This window comes from Trachurus trachurus (genome assembly GCF_905171665.1).
Source record: "Trachurus trachurus genome assembly, chromosome: 21".
NCBI classification, from domain to species: domain Eukaryota; kingdom Metazoa; phylum Chordata; class Actinopteri; order Carangiformes; family Carangidae; genus Trachurus; species Trachurus trachurus.
In genome coordinates, this window is record NC_139899.1 from 15,361,288 (window position 1) to 15,383,975 (window position 22,688).

At 40.1% G+C, this 22,688-nt stretch overlaps 1 protein-coding gene across 2 annotated transcripts; it reads right to left on the reverse strand.

Annotated features, from left to right (window-relative positions):
* Positions 1–1,326: 1,326 nt before the first annotated feature.
* On the reverse strand, positions 1,327–22,463 carry rbms1b (RNA binding motif, single stranded interacting protein 1b). Of its 2 annotated transcripts, XM_083997415.1 has the most exons (14): positions 22,170–22,463; positions 15,500–15,678; positions 13,277–13,335; positions 12,028–12,119; positions 8,016–8,173; positions 7,051–7,130; positions 6,400–6,515; positions 5,971–6,020; positions 5,784–5,871; positions 5,421–5,471; positions 4,699–4,809; positions 4,525–4,605; positions 4,340–4,418; positions 1,327–2,767 (listed from the first exon to the last, which is right to left on the reverse strand). In XM_083997415.1, exons 1-13 carry the CDS (start codon positions 22,218–22,220, stop codon positions 4,347–4,349), a joined length of 1,188 nt encoding a protein of 395 aa, XP_083853541.1. In that variant the 5' UTR covers positions 22,221–22,463; the 3' UTR covers positions 1,327–2,767; positions 4,340–4,346. The 2 variants fall into 2 exon arrangements, with proteins under 2 accessions (XP_083853541.1, XP_083853540.1); XM_083997414.1 differs by lacking the exon at positions 1,327–2,767 and having other exon boundaries at positions 3,464–4,418.
* Positions 22,464–22,688: the final 225 nt, after the last annotated feature.

Here is a 22,688-nt window from a genome sequence, read left to right on the forward strand (position 1 = left end):
CTTAAACTTCAAATAGGCTAACTTAAAAATAATACCTCAAGGATGCAGCATATACCTGAGAAGGTGAGGGAGGAGGCCGGGGCGGGGCAGTCAACCTTGGGGGGCAGACTGGTTGTTGGTCAGGTGGAAGAGGGGGGTTTCAACTCCATTGCTTGTAGGCGCAGGTGGCACAAACACAGACAGCTGGAGTGTGAATTTTGCTCCTCGTCTGGAGCTGGTGGCTTCCCGTAGGGTGGCACAACACCCTGCAGGATACCGTGGGGACCCATCTGCCATGGCAAGGCCTGCTCACAGACGCCCCCATCCACCCACCCTATGCCATACCTCCTGATACCCATAACTCTCCCTGTCCAAGCCATGCATGTTGTCAACAATACCATGTGACAATGTTGATGTAGTTCTGACCGGGTCCTCACCCTGGAGTTGAAAGAACAGCAATTCATAAACACTGGTCATCCATTCTCAACGGAGCTACAGTACAACTATAACATCTCACTCAGAGGAATACAGTGGCTTTATGAGCACTAAGATTAGGCTGAGTGCTAGTGCAGTTATGAGTGATGACATTAATATATTTGCTGAATTGTAGAGGACTGAAACTGTTGAATAGTTAATAAATATTGGGAAGGCTGTGCTGTACACTAAAAAATCCTCATCTGCTACATCCATTTTATTTTTATTAGATTTATTTATTTATTTGCACCATAAAAATCCAGGACAATTACAAAAACAGAAATGGAACAAGACTAGTAGGTGCGGAAGAGGTTAAAAATCCCTATATGGGCTTATACAAAACACCTCCCAAAAATTACGCAAAGATAAAAAAAAAACAATTCAACAACAACAAGAAAAAAGAAAGCAAAACAAGTGCCTAACAGAAAGAGTCGAAATAAAACTATGACTACCGGTATGTATAAGTGTAAAATGACTGCGCATGAGTGGGTGAACATGTACAGATGATGATCCAATGATAACTCCACTTAGGAAAAGAAGTCTTGATATCAGATAGGCTTTCAGCCTGGACTTAAAATTAATCAGGGATGAAGATATTTTTGCTACATGAAGATGAGTATACAAAAGCGAAGAACCTCTGTAAGCAAAAGAAAACTGACTATGTTGTGAGGCAAAAGGGAGGATGAAGTTTATCAGTGTCTTGTATTATAAGAATCCATCCATCCATCCATCCAACTATTGTCTTTACTGTTAATCAGTGCAGGGTCACATTGGACTGAAGCCAGTCCCAACTGACTTAGGGCAAGGGTGGGGTACACCCTGAACAGGTCACTCTATTAAAGGGCTCAGACATAAAGACAAACAATGCACTCTCACATTCATGCAGTTCAGGCAATTTAGAGTCGCCAATCAAACCCAGAACCTTCTTAATGAGAGGCGAGTGCTAAACACCACACCACTGTGCTGCCCTTGTCTGTTACATAGGTTCATGTGATGTTTGTAGGCAACATGATGTATACCTTTGACAATCTTCATGAATTAAGAAAAATATAATTTCCAAGCCGTCTCATTACATATGATTTACATCCACACATGAATTTTCCAAACTCTGACAAAGCCAGATTCTTTATTAAACACAAACTGAGAGTGAGAGACAAAGTGTGAGACAGTGTTTGGACTTCACCCTCTGAAGCTGCAGCCAAGTTGTCAACAGACAAATTAAAATTTACTGTTCCATTGTCTGAAACCAAAATTTTACTCAAATACTATGTAAAATATGTATTTACATGATTTGACAGGTAAGAACATGTTTCCTGTGTTGATGATAAAGAGCAGCACATTTTCTACATAAACACTTGACTCCCAACAGATTAAATGGGTGAATTTTTATTTTTTATTTTTTTTTATTCAAAAATGTCAAAGAAATGAACAGAATAAACCTTAGGCAACAAGCTACTAAAAAAAAGCAGAGGTCTTTGGCTTTGAGAAACACTACAAAACAAAAATACAGAAGAAGTTTCCTTAAACTGTACATACAAATTACCACTGGCATTTGTGTAGCACAAGTAAAAAAAGAAAAGAAAGAAAGAACAAAACAAAACAATAAACTTTCATCTAGCACTATGAAAATCTCTTTCTTTCCTTAAGCTGTCTGTACAAAATTTTTCATAAATTAGAACTTTTTCATATAACTTAGTGACTGTTCAACATGATGGTTACCTAGATGAGCAATTTTCTTTGATGCACCTTTGCAACTCTTGATCCAGATACTATGGCACTTGGTTCAGACACCATTAGCAGCATAAACCTCACATGACAGTATTACTTCTCAGTCTCAGGCATTACACAGAAATCTCAAGTATAGCGGCCCCTACATTTGTTGCACACTCTAGTTAACTACAGAGGAAATGCTGCTGCGAGTTTGTCTAGATCCAAGACAAAGCCAAAAAAACAACAACAACAACAAAAAAAAACATGCTTGTTTTAAAGGAGCACAGATCCAAGTAAAGACCACAAAGCTTTGATGTTGTTGTTGGTCTTTAAAGATCTCAGCTCAGCCTCTGGAATCTGTTGTCATAAAAGCAGCAGCTATTTGGAAACTATAAAAAACTGAATGCATACACATGAGTAGAAACGTGTCACGCCCTCCCCCTCCCCCATCTCCCCCAATGATTAGAATAATACATCATAAAAAAATAGGTCTGATGAAAATCAAAAAAGTATTCAAAACAACCTGAAAGGAAACAGCTGTATGTGGCCAGCTCCTGAGCGTGGCATTTGGTCTGGAAGGGCGGGCTGGACCTGCTAACCCGACCTAATACAGAGGAGAAAGAAAACTCTGAGGTAGATAACTGGTCAGACTGACCACCAGGTCGAATCACAGGCTTATCAGAGGACTTCTTCAAAAAGCCTGCTTTAGTCTATATGATCAAAAAAAAAAAAGTAATCAGACTTATTTTTTTAGTGCTATGTACGCCATATGAGACTGCTATATTAGCACTGTCCTTTCATTGTTTTTCAATTATTTTTTTACCATAACCTTATTTTTTCCTATAATGTTGCATTTTCTGTGTGAATGAAATTCATCTGTGGCACTTGTTGGATCCAGGCCTTCCTTCATGCTTGCGTGTGTGTCTGCACTCTACTAATACCTATGAAAACTGAATGTAAATGTACAAAAAAGGCACACTGTCCAAACTGCAATCTAATCTGCAGTTAAAGAGACAAATTATGCTATTTCCTCTGTGTACTAGCTCACAATCTTTGGTGAAGTAAACTATGATTGAAAGTGCCAAGTTTGTTAGTTTCCTGTCAAAGAGTGAGGTGCAATTAAATACACATATTCGTCTCATTTTACCCCCTAACTTAGTTCTATTACAAGGCTTTGATGAGTTCTTTTTTCTCTTTTTTTTTGCACAATCATGAGTCCTGTTAGGTTTTCAAATAAAAGTGGAAAAGACACATCCATCAAAATAACAATTAACATCACCCCCAAAAAAGACAAAAGCACGACCAACAAACAAAACACATTAGTCCCATCTCACCCACCCACCCCACAAAGATCAATTCAACTACTCTACAAGTATTTAAAAAGGCAAGATTCAAAAAGTGATCTCTCAGCAGAGTTTCATCATTCCAACATCCAGACACATGTAGGGCCTTCTTACTAAATAAATATTACATCCAATAAAATCATCAGATGTGGACTCTTTTCATTCAAAAAACATTTTTCTCTAAAATTACATCTACTTTTCTAGCAGTGGGAGGGAAAAGCAAAAACACAGGTTTTTATATATTTTTTTGTTTGTTTGTTTTAAAAGTCTTGTGTGGCTGATTTCAAAGTAAAAGCTTTTGCTTATTGCCACTCTCTGCTATGGTCTGTACAACTACTGTATCACAACTATTAAGGCAAGATTTAATCAGACAGCAAGATCAATCTAAAGTACTAGGAGAAATCACTGTACAAGAAAACAACAATTAATACTTCACCATAGCAACACTCACACAGCAAGCACAAAAACATCATTTTCAAAATATCTGGCTGAAAAAAAAAATCTTCAAGAAAAAAAAATCTGGAAATATTAACAAAAGACATATTGACTATCATGCACTTGGAACAACTAGTCACATGATTCTTTCTTGTATCCTGCAGCAATCCTTGGTAAAAAATAAACGTTCTAGTATGAAAATAAAACTTTTTCAAAACTTTTTTTTTTGTTTTTAAATATAATTTGAATCATTTGACGAACTCAGATATTCGCTCTGAAATGATACCAAAAATAGTCTCACTTAAACATTTGCAGAACCTGTGCAAAACAGTGAAAAGATCCTTAGCGTCCATTGCGTTGTGTAGACATGATTGTTTTAGCTGTTGTACGAATGTTACCTCAGCCCTACTTGGTTTGTTGGTATGGATATGGGGAATGATTTCTGGATGAGTCCACTTGTGAGTGTGCACCATTTTCCTGGAAAAGAGAGTGAAGTATTTCTTAGTCGCCGCCGTTTTCCTCAATATAGTGAGCTGTAGTTTTAAATGAAGACAATGGTTTATAAACAGAGGGCAGCACATACCTCCACAGGAACAGTAGCTGTCTGCATGTGTGCATACTGTGGGATATATGCTCCCTGCATAGCTGTGTTTGCGGCCATGAACTGCACAGTAAAGGGGAGAAATTGTCACATTCACAATGTTTTAGAAAGTACAATGTGTGAAGTCATTTCTGACTCCATGTGGCATTGCCTCACCGTTCCCGCACTGCCCAGAGAGAGGTGACTCATCTGCTGTGTGAGGGGGGCCATCATCGAGGCAGGCTGCAGTGACATGGATGGGTCCATAGAGGGCGATATCACTGTACCCTGGGAGAAAACAGCATGCAGGTGAGGTAGGAGTGTGTACAGCTATAAGGGTTATATGTTCCTAAAACTAAACTACTTTAAAACAAATGTAAGGAGTAAAGGTTACTGAATGCTGGAGGAGCTATGCCTGAAATTCTGGCAAAAAGTAAAAAATAAAAAATTCAAGACTTCTCATCTCCTGCCCACAGCAGAAGGTGAGTAGTTGCAAGTTGAGTAAGTTGTCTATGAGCATCTTGGCTGGCCTGGTGCATCTTACAGTGTTTTCTTGGCTCATTTTCAAAGCCAGAAAGGACTCTCCTCTCTCAATTCAAACCCATCTGCTATTAAATATTCTGCGGCATCTGTCATGAAATGCATATCTTTATATAGCTTCTCTAAAGCAGTCATTTTTACATTCCTATACAAACACTTAAGCACATTAAATCCACAAAGATCAGTGTCACCTTATGTATAACTACTACTCTTCCATATTGTGTTTGTTTACAGAAGAAATGTTACGGTTTTGTGACAGCCACACATGTAATTTATGAAAGAGAGATAAAGAGAAAAGGGAAAGGGAGTCTTGATGAATACACTGATGATAAGAAGCTGGAAGGACTTTTTTCTCTTACTGGGTGCTGCATGATATACTGCTGATGAGGCATCCAGGATGGGTTCTGCACCTGGAACATCACACACAAACACACTCTGTAAACACACAGGCACTGAACAGCTGCTATTTCCAGAGATCACATGCTCCCAGTAATTGGCACAGCATCCGGCTTGAAAGGCCCAAATGCCCTTTGTCACATTTAACTTGTGTCCAAAACCCCAGAGGACATGTTTATGAATTAAGATGACAAATGCGATACATAAATCAAATCAATGACTATAATAACTGTATAATTTACTACATGAAAAAACTGCTGAATGAAATGTTGTGTGGTTTTAAGTTTTTTTTTTTTATATACACCACTACAGAGAAGCATTCGAACCTGGTATGTAGAAACTGGAGACATGTAAGGAGACATGGACGTTTGGGCAATCATCCTGTTTGAGATACTGTATGCTGGTGGGAAAAATCTGTGGACACAGAAGAAAATGTTTTTCATTAAAATAATGATGTAAAGTAGACACACATACTGGCCATGACACTGTAATCAACATAATGCTGTAGCTTACCCGTTCTGCATAGCAGCTGCACTGGGGTCATATGTGAGTGTCATTCCAGCCTGAGGGAAAAGGACAGCACAGGTCTGGCAAATCAACTGATGCACGCATCTCCAACACAATAGCATTGTACCGCAGCCTACTGTTTATGTATTACCCTCCAAAGTGAAAGAGGGCGCCCTTGACTACACAAGGCTTTACAAAAAACATTAACAAAGGGTATGGCCAGGATTGCAACACATTAACACATTAAAAATGAAAAAAGCTACAAAGAAGACAGATGTTACACTATTTCTACTCAGTCAAAGTGCCTCCTTTTGTCAGGTTGTACCTTCATGTGTTGTTTATCATATAACACCTAAAGTTTATCTTTTATTATAACTGTTCATGGATTGAACATCAGCCATTCAGGTCTCTTACTCCATCCTGGACATCACTTACCAGCCTCGAGTCACCGTCCCGTCCCCAGCCCCGACCGTTCTGGGCAAATTTATTCTGACTTTGTCTCTTTTTTTGCCCTCCATCTGCAAACTTGCACAGCAAGGGCTCGGAGGGTACTGGGGAATGAGAAATGTTAAGGGAATGAAATAAGAGTTTGTTCTGAAAGAAAGTCAATCACAAAGACAGAGACATCTGTCATTACTTGCTGGAGTCATTCACCCCCTAAAGCCTGGGAATGCACATTTACTAGGCAGCCTGAGAACACAGACAGACATCTAATTTGGCAGCTGTGGAGCTGTAATCCCCTCCCCTTCCTAAAGGAGGCAAGGCCAGCAGAGACTATTTCAGTCTAATAATCCAATTAAAAAATTTAGTGAGGTAGCGGAGGCCACACAGAGCAGCTCTCTCTCTCTTGCTGTCTTAGTCTTGCTCCACCTCTTAGGGCTGAGTGTATATAAGCTCTTCACCAGCAGACTCTCTGACTCCTGTTAGAGGCATGAATCAGCTGGCTGACCACTTCTCTCTGCCTGTACACTCATTACCCTTCACAGTCCTTAGAACACAAAACTATTATTTTCTTTTACGTATTCTTTTCATGGCATTTCTACAGGGTATATCTGTAAAAATCAAATATTATATAGCATGTCTTACCTGGAACTCCTGCAGGTGTCTTGATAAACTTTCCATTGAAGTGAGAAATGACTGCATCACATTTTTCAGTTGACTCCATCCTAAAGTTGTAAAAGACAAACAGATCATAACTACATCAGCAACGACTGCAGTGATGAGGACGTGAGCAGGTGATTTCCAAAATCTGCTTCCTTTCTGGGTCGCTAGAAAAGGTGGTTCAAAATAAAAGATTCTTATCTGCAATCATATTGTGTTTTCACCCTTTTACCACACAGTCCCATTAGGGTTCACCCACGCAAACAAATATGCTACAATGTGTCATGTTTTTTTGTTTCATCTGTTGTGACCACGGCCTTGCCTGTCAGGTACTTCTATCAAACCTGTGGTTATGCAAGTATGACTGATGGAGGCGAGCATTATCACTATAATTAAATCATCTAGTCATTGTGAAACTATTTTCTAAAGGAGTTTCCATTTGTCCATACTTGAACTGTTCTTTCCACCTTGCTATCAACAACAAATCTGGGTCTTTTTCCTTGCTAATTTTAGAAATCTGTATCTAATTGATGATGAGAAATCAGCAGAACTCTGTGTATTTTTAATCGTTATAAAAACAACTTGAAATGTGTTATATGCCACCCGAATAGCCGCCTTGATCTAAAGTCGTTGGTACTGTTAGTACTATTGTCTCCTAAAAGTAATTTCCCATCTACCCACTTGTCTCATTTCCCCTGTCTCTGGCATAATTTCAATTTCACTGGTCAAACAGTGGTCTCTTCCTGTTTACTGCTGTGAAAGGGTCTATTTTCATCATGACGCTATCCAACATATTTCCTGCCATACCTGGTCTGACAGCATACCATGCTGGATAGAGTCAGCCATCTCAGGTAGATACCATACATTGAAATATTTTAGCTGCAATATATCTAGCATAAGCAAAAAAAACATCTTGAGTTTCTGACAATGAATTATACAAGTAAACTGACCTGGCGAAGCCCACTCCTCTGCTGGTTCCATTGGAGTCTCTCAGGATGCGTGTGGATATGACCTGGCCGTAGTGCTTCAACATGTTCTCTAGCTCCTGCTCATCCATAGACAGAGGCAAGTTGGAGATGTACAAGTTTGTGGGGTCTTGTTCTTGTTGCTGTATGATCATAAAGAGAGAGAAGAGCAAGCCATATGCAATTTAAATAAAATATTGGACATTTTTATTGAAACACACAGGTAAACAGATATTTCTTTCAAACTGACTTCAATAATGTGGCAATGTAAAGAGGAAGAAGAATTTTCCTTTCAATTCCATATAATTTATCCCGTGAATGGACTTTTAATGCAGACGTTAGTAGCGGTGCCACCATGTCTCTGCCTCTTCCTGCCTGTCTCTGTTGGGTGGTTTGAGGTAATAAAGGGTCACTATCAGCATGCAGCCCACGCTGGCTTAAGGCTCACATCAGCTGATTTCTTGCTGTATTTTAATAGCATCAGCAGAAACAAAAGACATGGCTACGGGTCTCTGGGGAGCAGCCTCTCGCCATTACTATTCATCAATGGTGTGCCGCATTCAGGATCAGCTATAGAGCCAGGCTGGCTCGCTAGAACTAATACAACATTTCAGCATTAGAGGACAACAAATGGGACCCTAGTTTGCACTGCAACAAAAACCCAAGTAACGTTTTTTCAGGTTTTTCAGGCAGACAGAGTGGCCCTGAAAAGAGATGAAGGAGAGATGAGAGGATGGAGTACAGGGATTTGTTTCAGCACCTCATCTCTGTGCAGCTCTAATAACTCAAAAGGGAGCAGCAGTCCAGTAATACTCCTACCTGCTTTTCACATATGGCAGCACACACACACACAAATGAGCCCAAAATCCAAAAAAGGCGGCTTTTCTCTTTCTTTCTTTACCTTTTAGCTATTTGGTGGCAGAGAGGAGCATTTATCCTGCTTAATGTAACCTAAATGACCCCATCCAGTGAGGTAACTGTTAAATTGTTAATAACAGGAAGCTGATTTCTATTCTGTCATTCCATCCTCACCCATCACCACTTTATGCATGATTTATTTTGACCTCATCTTCATCTCATGTCATTTCTATTCTTTAGGAAACAGGTTTGAAGGCAAGGCAAGAGTGACCATTTAATCTTTTCCGATAAAACTGGACACATATGACTTAGTCACAAACTGTATGTATGTGTACTGTGACACATGCATGTGGATGAAGAGCTCTTTGTTTTGCTACAGAGAGAGGAAGAGAGTCTGTAAAATAAATATTTGACCTACTACAAAGGGCCTTAACAATATTTTCTTGGTGGTACTCTGCTCTACATTCTCAACTGGTAGAGGCTCAGTGCAGCCTCAGTCTTATCTGGTGACCACTGAGCTGCTCCACCGGAGAAGTGAGGATATTGTGTGTCTTTCTCAAGAGCGCTCCCTATCCTGCTTTTTTAGGGTTACTCAAAAAATAATATAATAATGCAATTCTTTCATTAATTTACTGAACACGCCTTGATAAAACATCTTAAAGAATTTCATAATACACAATTTAGCCCATATTAATAACCTTTTTGGGACACACATATCCAAGTATAACAAAGCATTCACTGAAATAATATCAGGTAAAAAGAAGGGAAACTGTTATCTGGCCACTTCCCACCACCTGCCTTTGTAATAATAATGAGAGAAAGTCTGTTAAAGGATGCCTGAGCAGATAAAAAAAACAGGAAAGGGGACTTTTGTCAGAGAGTCGATTAAGCCCAAACATGCTTCTGCAAGAGTGTGAATAAAGCTGGACTGAAAGGCTCGCACTTTATAATGGCATTTACCTTCCACAATACAAAGATTAAACTTAGGCATGCCTCTCAAAGCTGCTCTCTTTTAATTAAAAAAGTAAAATGGGTGCACAGAGGCATGTCAAGAAGCTGCACAGATCTGCAGACGGGGAAATGAGGCTAAGGGTTCTTGCATAGTGTTGTATGGGAACTCATTTTTCCCCTGCCTGGTCCCTGTTACCATAACGACGCACAATTATTTACTTCCTTTTCCTATGTCACAGAGACAAGTATAATGTCAAAAGTAATACGGCCTTACTTTATAGCACCCTAGCTAATAATCTGCTTTATTATATTAGGAACAAATAAAGCTGCATCTGCAGTGTGTTGAAACATTGAATGACTGTCCAGATAACACTGGATGCAATTCATTCAACACACTACCATATAGCTGCAGCTTCCTCAGTGACAAGGAGGGATGTGCTTCTGTATTTTTGACCTGTTCTTCTATGTTTTAAACATATTTACAAAATGAGGCCTCATTTGCTGAACATTCATTTTTTGAGAGGTATAAGTGTCATTCTGTGGGACATGCTGCATGTGCTGTATGTATGAGAGGGCTGTGTTTTTAGTCTCTCCTGCACAGAAACACATTCACACGTCATCCTGCTGTCAGCAACACCAATCTCTGCATGCTATAGTCTGACTATTGGCGCCTTCGCGTCTGAAACCTCTCTCTGTCAGCCAAGCTGGGAGCTGTCGACTGACACATGCATGAGCGTGCGACACATGCGAAAAAAGAAAAAAAAAAAACACAGGTACATTATAAAACATGTATGAACACATCAGTATATTACCAAATTCTAATTCATGTTAACATTAAGGGCAAGAGCTGGCCTGACCTAGTGTGTACTCCATCAACCTGCACCAGCTATACTGTTATTGCAACAAAGCAAATGGGCTTTACTGTAAATGCAAAAGGACAAGTCCATAGAATAAAAGAAATAAGCTATAGACAGAGCACTCAGTGCAGGAGCAGGCAGATGGAAATGGTGTTGAAACACCCTTCTCTCACCAATGCAAAAGCACACGGGGAGGGAAGGTTGAGCAACAATCAATGACATCACTGTAGAAATATGAGAAACAGGAAGTGGTTTCTGTGTAGTGCTGAAAGTCCCCAGCATGTGAGTGCTAAACTAAACAGACCCTTCTTTTTAAGCCAAAATAAACCACTCTGACAGACTTAAAAGGGCCACATATGGCATCCAGTGCATATCTGGCTGCATGATTTGGTGCCAAGTCCTATATAAATTGATATATTCATTTTGTTTCAACCAACATGTATGTATACTCTAACTGCCTGGTGATCTCTGGAAGGAGTTTTTTCATTTTTACAGTAGTTATGCTGAAATTTCCATGTTCCATAATGTGGAGAGCCTTTCTTGTTAAAAATGACCTATATACTGTAGCCTACAGTAACAGCAGTCTTGATGTATCTAGGAGGATATTTTAGCCTCGGATTAGACTAAATGCTAAACTGGGTTAAAGAGCATGAACTTATGACCTTTTCCTTCATCTGAACTCTAATCTCAAATGGCTTGAATAGCAATATCCCCATGGTTCAAATGCAAGTCTGGAGAACACTAACCACCACAGCCCATCTACTGTTGCTTGTTTGCTGGTAGTGTTCATTAATAATTATTGTAATTTCCATCACTGTAGTGAGTCCAGCAGGAAGCAAACCGCCTGCATTTATATCTCTCCAGTCTCCACCCATTCTTTGCAGCTTAATTCTTTGCACAAAATGACAGAGCCTCATCTGGCAAACATTCACACTATTTGGACGGAAACTGATACTTTGTCTGTACTTTGTTTGCAAACTGAAACAACCTAGTGCACATGTGCTACATTTTATCCTGCTACGTGGAAGCGTGTCTCAGGAAATCTGGTGCTGACCAGCACAAATGCCTTAAACTCAAATAAGTTCCATGAATACACACGGTACTTCAGTATTAAGCTTTCTTCGTGATTCAAGTCATTGATCACAGGCACTGAGCGGTCTACAGGCCAAGTGCTGAGGAGCAGACACCTAGCAGCCATGGATTCCAGTCCTGGTATTTAATACCACAAGGATTAGGTTTAAGCTGCCTAACCATCCAGATGGAGGGGAAACAGTGTTAATGGGTGACTGGTATGGATGTGATATCAGGATTAGACTGGAATGAATCCTCACCTTTGCCATCTGAGCCTGGACACCAGTAGTCTTCAGGGCAGCGACAGCTTTCTGAGCTGCAGTGGGGCTGTCAAAGTCCACAAAGCCGTATCCTGAGGAGACAAACAGCACATTTTAGGAGACTATTCTATAGCTGCCACAGATAATAGAGGAGCCAGTGTGTTGCTGTGGGTTGACCCATGCCTCTCTCTAATGGGTAGTGATCATTTGTGCGTAAACGTGCTGCTATTATCAAGGTATACATTTTGTGTTGCTGTACAGGGAGTACCGGTATGTACTATTGCATAATAGGTCTAACTAATTTAATATGAATGTATGCTTGTGTGTGTGCATGTGGGTTTGTTTGTGAGTGATTGTGTGGAAGTACAGGTAGAAAAGTGCTGAGGATGCAGATACCAGTGTGACATTCATGGCTCAGGTCAGCTCTTTGTCCTGGGAGGTACAGACCGGGGGAAAGCATAGTCTCTGGCCTGTACTTTACCTGCAGTATTTAACCCATTCAAGCTAAATTATGGTGAATACTGTATGTCAGGGCTCTTTCAGCAGAGAAAGGGGTCACATTACTGAAAGTTTAATGTAATTGCTTCTCTAAGTGACAAAAAGATCTTGATAAAGTGTGAAATCAGACAAAAAGCAAAGGCTTTGGTCGAATAAAGAGTTTTGTGAGACTTAAGGTCACACAAGGTTATTGTTACAGCCATCTCCGAGTTCTATTTAAAATTCAGTCAGAGCTTTACACGGTATTTAACGGTGTCCCATTTCACAGAGAGCCTTCGATTAACTGGCATCTGTATAATCCAGAGAGTGACAAAGCATTCTCTTAATCCCATCAGCACTGGAGAGAATCAGTAAGTCTCTCTTTAGCCAGGTGGGCAGTCTATTAGAACGGGTACAAAACCAGCACTGTCATTCAGCCGAGGGAGGAGGAGTCTGCCCCTCTCCCAAGGAACCACCCACAGCAGTGACACACCAACAGACAAGGGCTGAGGCTTAAAATAACATGAGCTGGGAGACAGCTTTAAGCAGCCTGGCTGTCCTGTTTCCTGACATGAACACATCGTCTGAGACAACTCCATAGCTGTTAAATTACTCCAGGTTTAGGCGCATTCACACATTGCGTGCCATGTGACATCCTCTCTTGCAGCAAGGCGTGCATTCCCTCTGGCCACTTCATGAGTTTTCTTTATTCATACTTAATTAAAAGAGAAATAATAGAGGGTGTTGTTTGAAACAATAGAAACTCACACACCTTTGCACTTGTTTGTTGCCTTGTCCAGGATCGCCTTTGTTGATACAATTTTGCCATACCTATGGGAGGAGCAGTGAGGCAAGACATTGTTAGCAGGATTATATACCAGACAGGGCCAGTTATAAAACACACACACAGTCACACACACAGGGAGAGGGTTGAGCAACAATCTATGACATCACCACAAAAATATGAGAAACAGGAAGTGGTTTCCATGTGGTGCTGAAAATCCCCACCATGTGAGTGCTAAGCTAAACAGTCCCTTTTTTTGGCCCAACTAAACCACTGTCACACTTTGTACAAAGTCACAGTCTTTCGCAAAGGAAAGGAAAGGAAAGGAAAGAGGAAAGAATTGGGTATCATCCTGTTAAGGCCTCTGGGCAGTTGATTTATCAGTCTACTATCTTTTTATAATAGGAGTTATACTGTGTAAAGTTCTGACGTCTAATTTCCATTATAAATTTAGTAACAACAGTTCTGTATACAGCTTGGGGCATGTCATGGCACATTGTTTTCACATTTGTTTTCACAGAGGATGCCTGCATGTGAGTGTAAAAGACTGCCTCACAAAACACAGAGATTATCACATTCAAAGGTCTGGTGTGGCCAGACTTTGCCAAACTTTCAGCAGAGAGGTGTTGGTATGCGTGCCGATCAACATCTGAGAATGCCGAGTTACCACAGCATTTTCATTCAAGAAGCTTTGATGCGGGAACTGTTGAAAAACCTAACAGTATTCAGGTGGATGAGTAAAAACCACAAATGCTGTCTCTCACTTTCTCTTTTATAAACACACAGCAGCTTTACTTCTTTTAATTGTTCATTACTGAAGCCATTTATTTTATTTTTCTATTTTTCTACATTTCAGCAAAAATTATGTGGACAGTTCAAATGAAAATGAGGTCTGAAACAAAATTTCAAGTCTCAAAATCAAAGTCCTCGAGAATCCACAAGTCCAGCGCTCACAGAATGCAACATCTGGGCTTCACAAACAGCAACACCTGCACACACTGTCCCACTGCACACACACACTGCCCTATGCATTCTGGCTCTGAACACTAGTTGAGCAGTTGTGGTCAGAGGTCATGAGAAAACTGTCCTAGCATCCCCCTCCTCCCCTGCATCTCTCTTTTAGGCGATCCCTCCTCACTTGTAATCCCACAGCATCATCCAAATTTCATCTCAACAGCAAGAAAAAAAAACATTCTACTCACGAGAAAAAAGACAGAGTAAGACTATCTGTAAATTACTGGTTCAAATCTGTTTATATATGTCATGTTAAAAATACTGATGGCAATAAAAATCACTATGCAGAGAATGAGGATAATAAACCCTGGGATTACAAAAAATGGGAAACTGAGTGAAAGAGCATGAATTGATGACCTTTCCTCCTTTTGAACTCTAATCTCAAAACATGTCCAATTGCCATCAAAAATATTGCACATGTAAACATAGTTACTAATGCACTTCACAGATATTTAGTATGAGCCTGTGACAGTTTGAACGTACAAAAGAAAATAAAGTCCATGTTTACCCACAGATCTATGTAAAAATTGATAAAACAGAACATTCAAAGACGTCTCAGTCAAGTATTCCATTGTGAAGACAGGGCGTCGGAAAATGAAAGTTCAAGGCGCCAGGGTGGTCCTTCTTGCTGACGATCATTAACCATTCAGCTCTCAGTGGGAGCCGTGGACAAACCCACTGCTGACAGTATCTCCCCTTTAACCACACACATGATATATGAAATCTCTGCTGCTGGCTAGGCCACACGTGCTGTTGAAGCAGTACGTGATCTACGCTGTGTCCTTGTGTGGTCCTCAAGATCGTTTTCCTTGACATATTCAAATGAAGCCCGCAGTACAATAGCATGATCTATATATAGCAACTCAGTTAGAAAACACTGGCTGAATCTTAAATCATTTCTTAAGATATGTTCAAACAGAGCTGTAGGGCTCAAGTCATCACCCAGTTAGATTCTTAGAAAGACAGAAAATATACTTTAACTTTAAATTGCAACAAAGACAACACATTCTGATCTTTACTAAGCATGCAATTGCATTAGTTAAATTGTTTATTCACACCTTTTTTTGTATATCACCAAATGTAAATCAATAAGTGACTGCCACTGCAAATGAAAAAACTAGACTCGGAAACTTGGTAGGCCGAAAAATCAATGGCTGATCAATACCAGATAATAGTGAGAGGAAGGGTGGTACTCACGGCTGACAGAGCTTGACCAGGTCATGGTCTGTGGTTGAAGGGGACAGGCCTCGGATGTAGAGGTTTGTTTTGCTGAGCTGGTCCCAGCCTGCAGTGCTACTGCTGCTGCTGTTGTTGGTGCTGCTGTTGGTGCTCGGGCTGGGTGGAGCCATGGGGTATGATGATGGGGCAACTGGTGGCTGGAGTAGGTAGGGAGACACAGAAAATCTAGGTTAAATTTATATTCAGGCTTGGTTGTACATAAATAATTGAACAACCCTCCATATACAGCAAAGCCTAAGTGATTAATAACAAGTTTAATTCAACAAAATCACTGATCATTAGTGTAACTTTTGCTAGTGCAATGGTGAATATTTTGAGATGCTTCAACTTTGTTTCACATTTGTCTATATCTGCCATCACTGATGGGTGTGACAGGGTGTGATCAGACACATACAGTCTGAAGTGAAGTGTAGTGCCACACCCTGGAGTACATGCATTCATTACTGCCTCAAGGAGGCATGTTAAAGCTTTGGAGGCTGGCCAAAAAAAGTTTGTCAGGAGTTGTGTAAACCTGCAATAACTGATTTTGCGGCCACATTTTGGTGGAGGGAAACACAATATTGACGTTTTATGTCCCAAAATATTGATATAATTAGTTTTATTGACATTAATATTTGAGCTGCATCAAAATATGCAACTTTCCCTTTTGCTTGACATCTCTTCATGTAAGTTCAGTCCAAGAAAAGTCCACTGAGAGGCCTCATCAAGTCCCTCAAACATAGTCATACATTGGCGAGAAAAAGATGAAACTCCCTGGGTCACACCACTAATGATAGCATGTCTATTATGGTGGGTTTGGGCCCAGTGTAAGAAATACTGTTTTCCAGAGCAGTGATCCTCATCAGCAGGGCAATCTCTGACAAACCTACACAGTCAGCACAATAAGGGGTCCACAGGGGGTTGTACCTCTGACATCAGTGTCACACTGCTACAAGGTGTAGAATAAGCTCTTTTCAGGTCAACATGAATAATTGCCTCTGCTGTAATGGTTAATCCTTATATAAAACACTGACAAATTACTTGAATTACACATTTCTTGAGCTATATTTGATCCATTTTCTGTGTGCAGCAGCAAAGGGCAATGGGAAAAAAGCTAAAATGCTTCTGCGATTGCACAACTTTGAGCTTTATGTTTAGAAGACACAAACATCCTGGTATGAGAGAGCTTTCCCCTTCAGGGATTTGTGTTCTTTACTATCTGACACTGATCCCCACCCCCCAACACTCTCTGTCTGTCTCTTTCTCTCTCTCTCTCTGTCTCTCTGAGGAATCACAACCTGGGAGGAAGATGATGGAATCCCAAGCATGAAGTGGTGACAGGATTGAGCAACCCGAGTCTAGACTTCTGCCTATTGGATCATCTCTTGTGAGCAGCTGTTTGACTGACTGAAGAAAGTATGAAACAGGATTTCAGTCCTGTATCAAGAAAATAAAATCTAAAGTGAAGAGATACTACGCTTTTAGCTTTCTTTTTAAGGCATGGTGGCCCGGTTTCCTACAGTATAATGTGGAGTTAGTGATGTAGCTTGATCCTAGTCAAGTAAGACTGAGGACCTTATATAAATAAATGTTATGGAGGCCCATGCACGGAAGCTAAAGCTGGATTAATGTGTTCCCTTCACTTGATTCTGGGGGTCAGTAAAAACGTGACACTAAAATTTTCATCCTCAGATTTAATCCAGGGAGTTTTTCGCAGGTTATTAAAAATAATTTCTTGCTTTCTTTTATGGACAGACTAATAGGATTTTGTGTGCGTTCTTATGCAACTTTAAGAAATGATTGCTCAACCATTTATTTTTTTGCCTTGACAGGTAATACTTGAGTTATCCGCAGTATCATTTGGCTCAGTTGTGTGTCATGTCATCTGCGTAAATTTGGAGACATACATTATACATTATTACTTGTAAATGACATCACCGAGTGGCAGCATTGGACAGTAAAAATGATACTGGATAAGACTTTATTTTCACGAGGATTTAGTCTGAGGTCGCTGGTTATTTTAGCAAGAGCTGTTTTAGTCTCAGGGTCTGTTCTACAGCCTGAGTGAAATTCCTCCAGGGTACTGCTTTCTTTATGAAGCAATTTTATCTGCCCTGAATATATTTCCATAATGTATCTCTCTAATTAATGAAAGGTTGGACATCAGCCTATGGCTGATCAAGGTTACTCGTATTGGAAAAGTAGTCGCAGGGTACATAGGATCACAGCATATATTACTGTGAACTGTGAGCCTATAATTTCCTTCATTTTCTCTCAGCCACCCAACAGAGCCTCTTAATCTCATTAAAACTGTTATTGTTTAACCATGGGGATATTCTGTCAGTCAACCTCGATTTATCCTTAAGTGGAGCAGCAGTTTTTCAAGAAAATGACAATGTTTTGATGAAATTTTAAACCATATCATTGAAAGGGTCGTAACAACTGTTTGGTTCAATTGATCACATAGAATTGCTTTAACACCAAAAATGGTCTTATAGAATTTGTAGGTTGGCATAAAAAAACACACACTGTGATGGACATAATGGACAAGTAATTACTCACACTTTATTAATATATAACCCTGTGGTTATTCCTGAGTCTAGAATGCTGACCTGCTGATCGTTTACATGCTGGGTGAGTTCCAAGCGGCTCAATAAATTCACAAATGATATAGCTTCGCAGTCATTCCTCTTATCAATATAAATGTTCACGTCCCTAATTTAATCTATTTTATCTAATGATGCCAAGGAAGATGAGCTCTGGGAATTCCTGAAAGCATTGATGAATCACAATAATGTCATGAAGCAAAAGAGTGAGATATTCAAATATGAATGTGTGCAAATTTCCCAGGGTCAATGTCATTACATTCATACACGCAGGGTACTGTATGAGTAAGAGATGAGCTCTGCTTTTCCTGCTTAGTCTTGACTGATTGATAAAAATGATGACGAAATGAGTGACGTAGGACGAGCCTCTATCACTTTTGCTTTTGCCAACTGAAAACATTCACAATCATCCTGAATTCTTTCTGAAGTCATGCCACTTTCTTTGTATGATGCCAAATCACAACAATCCCATTTCAAATAGAGCAGGTCCAGACCTATCTTACTCACTCTCTCTATTACTGATCACAAAGACCCAAAAATTCCTAACATGAGCAATCACTTGGCCACGGTGGCAGGGAAACAATTTTTATGAGAGGCAGACAGACACCTTGAGCAATTGTCAGATAGCCTAATTAACTAAAAATATCATAGCCAATGTTCTCGCAATAAAAAAGAGCTCATTTTAAGCTGTAGGGATTCTCTGATAAGAAAGAGAACTGGTGAACAATGACAAACATAAGAAAACTGAGACAGGTACCAGATGGTCTGTGATTGCTATACTGCGTTTGACCACCGGCTGTTTAAAATCACCAGTATGTTTAAGGAGGCAGCATGGGGTCTATCTCATCCCTGTAGAGTGACCACTTCTGTTCTTTATCACTGTTCATCCATTTGACTGAACTTCATGTGGCAGCTTGAACTAACTTCTTGATTGTTGAGTGTGGTGGAGGGTGTAGGAGGGTTGCTGTGACCTTGATTGGGACAAAGACATCCTCCAAGTGGAACCTTAACCACACATTCTCATTCAGGTATGGCAACCAAAGAGGGGGACCTAGGTTGGCAAAGAGTAATCTGGATTCACTGATATTTTGAAGACACCAGACAGGTTTAAAGTGGTCTTCGTAGTTCTAAAAGATACTCAAACAGTTAATAAACGTCAACCACGCATTCACACTGAAGAATCGGCAAAAAGATTTGATTGCTTCCCCCAAAGTTGGAATGGGGCCTGAAACGAACACCTGCTGTGATTGACAGTCGCTGAGTTTCTCCAGTAGCCCCGTTTTTTCTCAGTGCCAGTTTCCTTTTGCAGATTGTCATAAAACACAGTGTGGATAATAATCCTCACAACACTTGGACGTGTAAAGAGAATAACTGACAGCTCACTGACAAATGTGTGAGCCAGGCAGATTTTTAGTCTTTCCGCCTTTTTGACAAGCTCAGTTGGAGTCCCAAATCAGAACTGTCTTATTATCAGGTAGCTAGCAATGTTTATACTGGTCCTCCTTGGCCTAAGAGGCCTTTGGGGGTTATTTCTTGGGTTTTGATTACCCTTGATGCTAATGGGTGATTAGCTGCACTGAGTTCAATGCAGTTTGTATTATCACACCTTTCATTGAGAGTGGAGTGCCTTTACAGCACATAACATCAGATCAAGTCCTGGCCAGAGCTGATGCTTTCAGTCTGGTGCTGGTTCTGTGCCAGTAAGAAGTGTCATTAGGGAAGGCTGGTTTGGAGCCGCTGCAGCTACTTGTAGCAGTAGGACACATCCAAAGGAGCTTGTAAGCCAAGTCCGTGACGCGATGCTCTACATTGGATGTAATCCCACGTATAAAAATCAGCACCTACATTAGCATTTGACAGCTGTGTGTGTTATTGATCGATTACTCGCTCACATATTTGAAGTGTTTGAATTCTCTTTAAGATGCATTTTGGTTTTTGGAGACCTTGGTTTTTGACAATCTGAGAAGGTTTGAATTTCACGCTAGGCTAGGCTAGGCGAGGCCACACTAGTAACTATCTGCGATGAGGCTCTGAAACTTTCCGGTGTCCTATATAGATGTGTTTTGTTTGTGCAAATGTAGCTGGAAATAGCTCTGCATGAATATGAAATTAGAAAATAGAAGGAAAAAGGCAAAGAATATTTGCCCTAAGACCTTATTTCCCCCTGGATAAGTACCACTTAATTGCTCTCAATAGCATGAACAGTCACAAAGTTGAAAGTATTCCATTGGGAGATTTAATAAAAAATCTAACTGTACAGTTTTACTGTCAAACAACAACCAAAAACAACAGCAACAATGTTACTACTGTTGCTACTTGTAAAGGTGACAAAAGAGCAGTCATGGAATATTTTTCTCTTCTGGGAAAACTTAATGAAAAGACAGAAGAAATGTGAAACACGTCACCATTTCTCTCATGACTAACACTCATTTACAAACAAAAGAGTCATGACTAAAATATTTTCTTTAAACTTATCAAGAGGAGAAAGGATCACAGCTGGGCCGAAGCCTTACTCTTTAGATTATGCTTAATAAAACTCAGGTTGGCATCAAAGGTGAAAGACTTTGATTTCAAAATGATCTCACTGATGTGCCAAAGTATTAGTGGCATATACTGTGTCATCATTCTAGTTCAGAGGTGCTGCAGCGTCTTTAAGATGAAAACTCTTTGGTTTTCATCCAATAACAGGTCTTATTTCTCAGCATCTCAAAAGAGCAAAGCCTGTAGGAGTTGTCTTAGGTGTTTTTAGTTTTAGACACAAATTTCAGCTATGTTTGTCACTTAAACAAAAACAGTAAGAAGTTTAACTAGGGGGCAAGACATTTGAAAATCAAACACAAATAAAACCTGGAAAAGCAATATGAAAGATAAAAACGTTAAGCTCTATATTTCAGTTATTATAAGTAAATGCATCTGTCAACTGGAAATAGATTCAAGAACATGGCAAACATGAAAAAACAAACATACATTACTTACATTGCAGTAACAGTTCATAACATGTGTAGCAACATACAGCAACAGCAAAACATTTTTGTTTGTTTGTCTGGGATTAAGCTGACTGCAACTTCCCCTTTTTATGGGACAGAAAGTCAAATTTGTTTTCATTCATCTGCCCGACTACTTAGAGGACAGGACTGTCACAGACTGTGATGGGGAGAGGACGGCATCTTATCAGCCAGTTCCAGATCAGCAGAGCCCGTCATATCCGAGCTGGAAATACACAGGGCTTCCAGTAACAGGCCTCGCCCATGGAGCTCTAGCCACAGGATGAACAGCATGGGCACGACAGAGTAAATATGCTTATTCAAATCTTTTGGTTAAAGGGAGTTTAAAAAAGAAAAAAAAAAGAAAATCTATGTGTAACTGGGGCAAAGTTAATGCTTCAGTGGGTGGTTAGTCACCCATAGTGTATAATTCTCTACAATACAGGGGAACCATACACTGCAGGCAAATCTATAGGAGTAGGTATATTACAAACATGTTATGTATTGTATACTTAGGTGGGTTTCACAAAATAGACAACAACCACAATGCCCATTGGTCCAAATTAAACAATACTGCACAATATGCTGTATAAACTGCGCCTTCTGCTGAGTTTCTGTGAAGTATAGTGTTAATGGCCAGCTCGACCTTAAGAATCCTTCATGTTAGTTAAGGGTTGTTTTTCCAAAAGGCTCAGCCTATTGTTTTGCTGTCTGGACTGTACAGAAATGTAATTCGCCAAGCATAAACTCAAGACTTCGGCCTGTTCCTCTCCAGCACTATCAGACCTGGACCATAGCCGAGCAGCAGGTATTCTCATTATGCATAAATGGCCTAATCTGGATCTCACATCAGACGCAGGAACACAACATAGGCTACTGCAAATTTCAGATGACATAAGTAAACCAAAGTGAGTTCTCTTTCTGTCCGAGCGGCGGCTATGCATTAAGTTTGATATAGGCACTGAGCCCCTGTCAAACAGACCTTTTGACGACTTCAATAGTCGGTTTTGTGAACACTACGTTTTAAGGCTGGTCTTTGGTAAATATTAGCATGTTTACCTGTTTGCGATACGGAGTCCTTAGTGGGTTTCCAGTATTAGCAAAAATCATCCTCAGTTCGAAAAGGGAGGGTATGTTTTTTAGTTAAGCTACAAATTTCTCGCGAAATACATCAAACTCCTCGCATAAGTAGAAAATTAGTTGACATATATATACTCCTCACTCCGCTTAAGGACACAAAAACAGGTTTCTGTGCATATTAAATGTATACATATCCCTATTGTCGTCGACTATCCAGCCACAGAAACCTCCGTAAATTGTCCTAACTTCGACTGCCCAGCCCCGCTGCTTTGACTGGCTTCATTGATTTGCAGTAGGCGCTGCGCAGGACAGACGCTGCTACGGTGGGCGAAACCATTCCGGCTCCTGGAGTGAGGGGAGTCGACTTTTCACAAAATTCCCCAAATACTCAGCATTTGGTTTGTTTTTGTGTGATGGGACATTGATTATAAGTCTTAATTTCCAACTAAAAACATACCGCGGCATTTGCGACTATCTATAGTGTTCCTGTTTAATAAT